This window comes from Priapulus caudatus, unplaced genomic scaffold (genome assembly GCF_000485595.1).
Source record: "Priapulus caudatus unplaced genomic scaffold, Priapulus_caudatus-5.0.1 Scaffold4, whole genome shotgun sequence".
NCBI lineage: Eukaryota > Metazoa > Priapulida > Priapulimorpha > Priapulimorphida > Priapulidae > Priapulus > Priapulus caudatus.
In genome coordinates, this window is record NW_014577065.1 from 153695 (window position 1) to 156524 (window position 2830).

Below are 2830 nucleotides of genomic sequence, written 5' to 3' on the forward strand. Positions count from 1 at the left end.
ATTATATATTACGATATAAAATATATCTATAAATGTGTGTGCGTGCGTGCGTGCGTGCGTGCGTGCGTGCTTGCTTGCGTGCGTGCGTGCGTGCATGCATGTGTGCGCGCGCGCATGTGTGCGCGCGCGCATGTGTGCTATGTTTATATATGTATGTATGTGTGTGTGTGTGTGTGCGTGCGTGCGTGCGTGTGTCTGTGTGTGCGTGTGTGTGTTCGTGCGTGCGTGCGTGCGCGCGCGTGTATGTTCATTCATTCAGCAGCCGTAGCCCTGGCTGCCGGCGACGGCCGCTGTTTGTTTTAACCTGCGCAACGCGGGGGCTGGCCGCGGCGACACGTCGCCGGCAACCCCGCACGCGGGCATGACAGGTCTGACTGGTTTCCAGGCGCGCATCGCAGTCGTGCCGGATTCAGTCACTGTTCCAAGAATATAGAGACTATATACTATATTATTTCTATGGTTCCAAGCTGCTCTCTCATCGTCATGCGCGGTGGTGTCTTTTTCTTATACAAATTGCGCTGCGCCAATATACGCGGCGCTGATTGGCTGCTTCGCATCGCGCTGGCGCAAGCGCAATGTGACAGTTTCGTGTAATTTTGTATAATTTCCGCGCGATACTACGCGACAGTGGTGACGAACAAGGCTGTTATGCGAGCAGACGAACGGCTTGCATGTCCATGCAGTAGCGTTCGTCTGCGATCGACGTAGGGCGCAGGCGTGCGCTGCACTGTCCATGCATGGTTTATGCACTCTCGCTCGTTTTCTGTTTTATAGATCTCGACTGATTTTAATCCGGAGAGAAACTGCAGCGAATGCTATGCGCTGCAGCATTTCAAGAAAGGCGAACAGGTAAAGGGAGTGTGCGATCGTAGGGGGTGGGGGAGGGACGTCGGTGGAGCTATTTTTTGAACGAGGTTCTTTTGATATCCGTTGAAAAATAACGCAAGAACGGGAAATGGTATATGTATGTAGCTGCGTGATTCTGATGTAATGTTAACGAGGAAAATCCTAGTAGATACTGTCTAAACTGAGCTAACTGCAACTAAAACTGTAAACTAGACAGGTGAATTGACCTTGTGAAATTCCAACAGGAAGCCAATCTCAAAATCGAACTGCATAAATCTCCATGGGAAATGGGAAATTCTCAATTGGTAAAAGTAAATCGAACTTAAATTTTAAAACTATTTTTTGGTGAAAATAGAATTGTGTAGTCAATGCGATGGGAATCGTGACTACGAGTAATGCATTATGAGGCCCTCGTGGCCTTATGATGCGCTGCCGGGCAGCCAGCCTAGCAGCTGATCGCAATCACTGCATGTATAGTGTAGAATCAGCCGTAGCTTTTCTCATGTACTGCGTCGGAAACAAGCCGGAGTCTGTGTGACGGCGCATGTATTACGCCTACTCACAATACCCGCTTTACCCGTGTCTCCCAAGATGTCGTCGTGTTGCTTATCACAGCGAACATCTGCCCCTGAACTAGCCATTCTTCCCCTGCTGCTAGCATTGGGACCGTCTCTAGTCGCGGCTTTAGTATGGAGACGAGTATAGAGTGCTGCGCGTGTGGACGTTGAAACGTCGCTTCACGTCCCGCCGACGACGACGCATTACTCGACGCGCTTTGTCGAGGAAAGTGGCTGCGATCATGCAACAAACAGATCAAGCAAGAAACAGCGCGGGCGGGTAGGCGAGCAAGCGTACCTCTCGCGTTCGTCGTCGCGTCAGCTCGATCGGCCGAACCCGACATGCGTTTATTATTCGCTGTCATGGCCGTGTCTCCCAGCTCCCCCCCCCGCACTAGCTGCGTCGGCCTTTGTCGCCGCACGCCTTCACTGCGCAACATCGCAGCACCGAGCGGTCCCGCGCTGCTCCTTTATCTATGAATAGATTCTAATCTATCGTTTTACGACTGTTTTTTTATTCCCTCTATCGGGCGAAGAGGCAAGAAAACCTCGCAGCCGTTTTAGCTCGGCGGCGGCGTTCTTTCTCGGGCGGCTGAGATCGTATCGCGGGTTTTACGGCCTCGGCGTGGGCCGCTGTGCGCGGGGCGAAGGCTCGTAACAATGCAGCCCGCATTCCGCCGGCCCGCGCAATGAGCGGCCGCTGCTTAGCTTATCGATGCCATTTTCTTCTTCTTCTTCTTCTTCTTCTTCTTCTTCTTCTTCTTCTTCTTCTTCTTCTTCTTCTTCTTCTTCTTACATAAACACTTTGTTATTGATGAGCGCTGTAAATTTACACGTACACTAAGTGTCTGTCGAACGTTAGAAGCTTAGGGCCATGTAAATCCTATGCAAATACCTTTTGATTTAGACTTGCGATTGTGCCCCTGTTTTGTTCACGAATGTTTCTTTGTGTAATAGAATACGAATAATGAGATAGCATCGATTTCAACCTCAGTTAAACGAGTAACAGGAAATTACATTTGATATTTGTAGAGTTAGCTCATCTGAAATAGTTAAATAAAGTTTAAAGAATAATTATGGGAGCGCTCCATTCTTGCATCAACACACATCTTCATCTACGGTGGTCTTATTAGAATTATGGGAGAGAAATCTGAAAAGGTATCTCAACGTGGAAAGTTTAGATCCGAATTGAAAGCGCGTATGTAGAGACCATGGTGTTTATATTTAAATAGATAATAATAATACACAATAAGTGGTAATTGTAGATATAACGTCATTGGTTGAAGCTTTCTAATCTTGGCGTGTAAAGGCAGAGTTTAGGATCTATGAATCCTAGAACTTTTATCACATACGCGTATGAGGATAGATAGGTAGGTAGGAGGTAGGTAGGTAGGTAGGTAGGTAGGTAGGTAGGTAGGTAGGTAGGG

The 2830-nt window shown here is 48.4% G+C and overlaps 1 protein-coding gene across 1 annotated transcript in view; it reads left to right on the forward strand.

Moving 5' to 3' along the window:
• LOC106821560 (histone-lysine N-methyltransferase setd3-like) overlaps positions 1 to 2830 on the forward strand; it is a 60469-nt gene that overhangs the window by 52523 nt on the left and 5116 nt on the right. The window contains exon 10 of the mRNA XM_014826430.1: positions 775 to 849. Within this exon, the coding sequence (XP_014681916.1) occupies positions 775 to 849 (75 nt within the window). The remainder of the gene's footprint in view (positions 1 to 774; positions 850 to 2830) is intronic.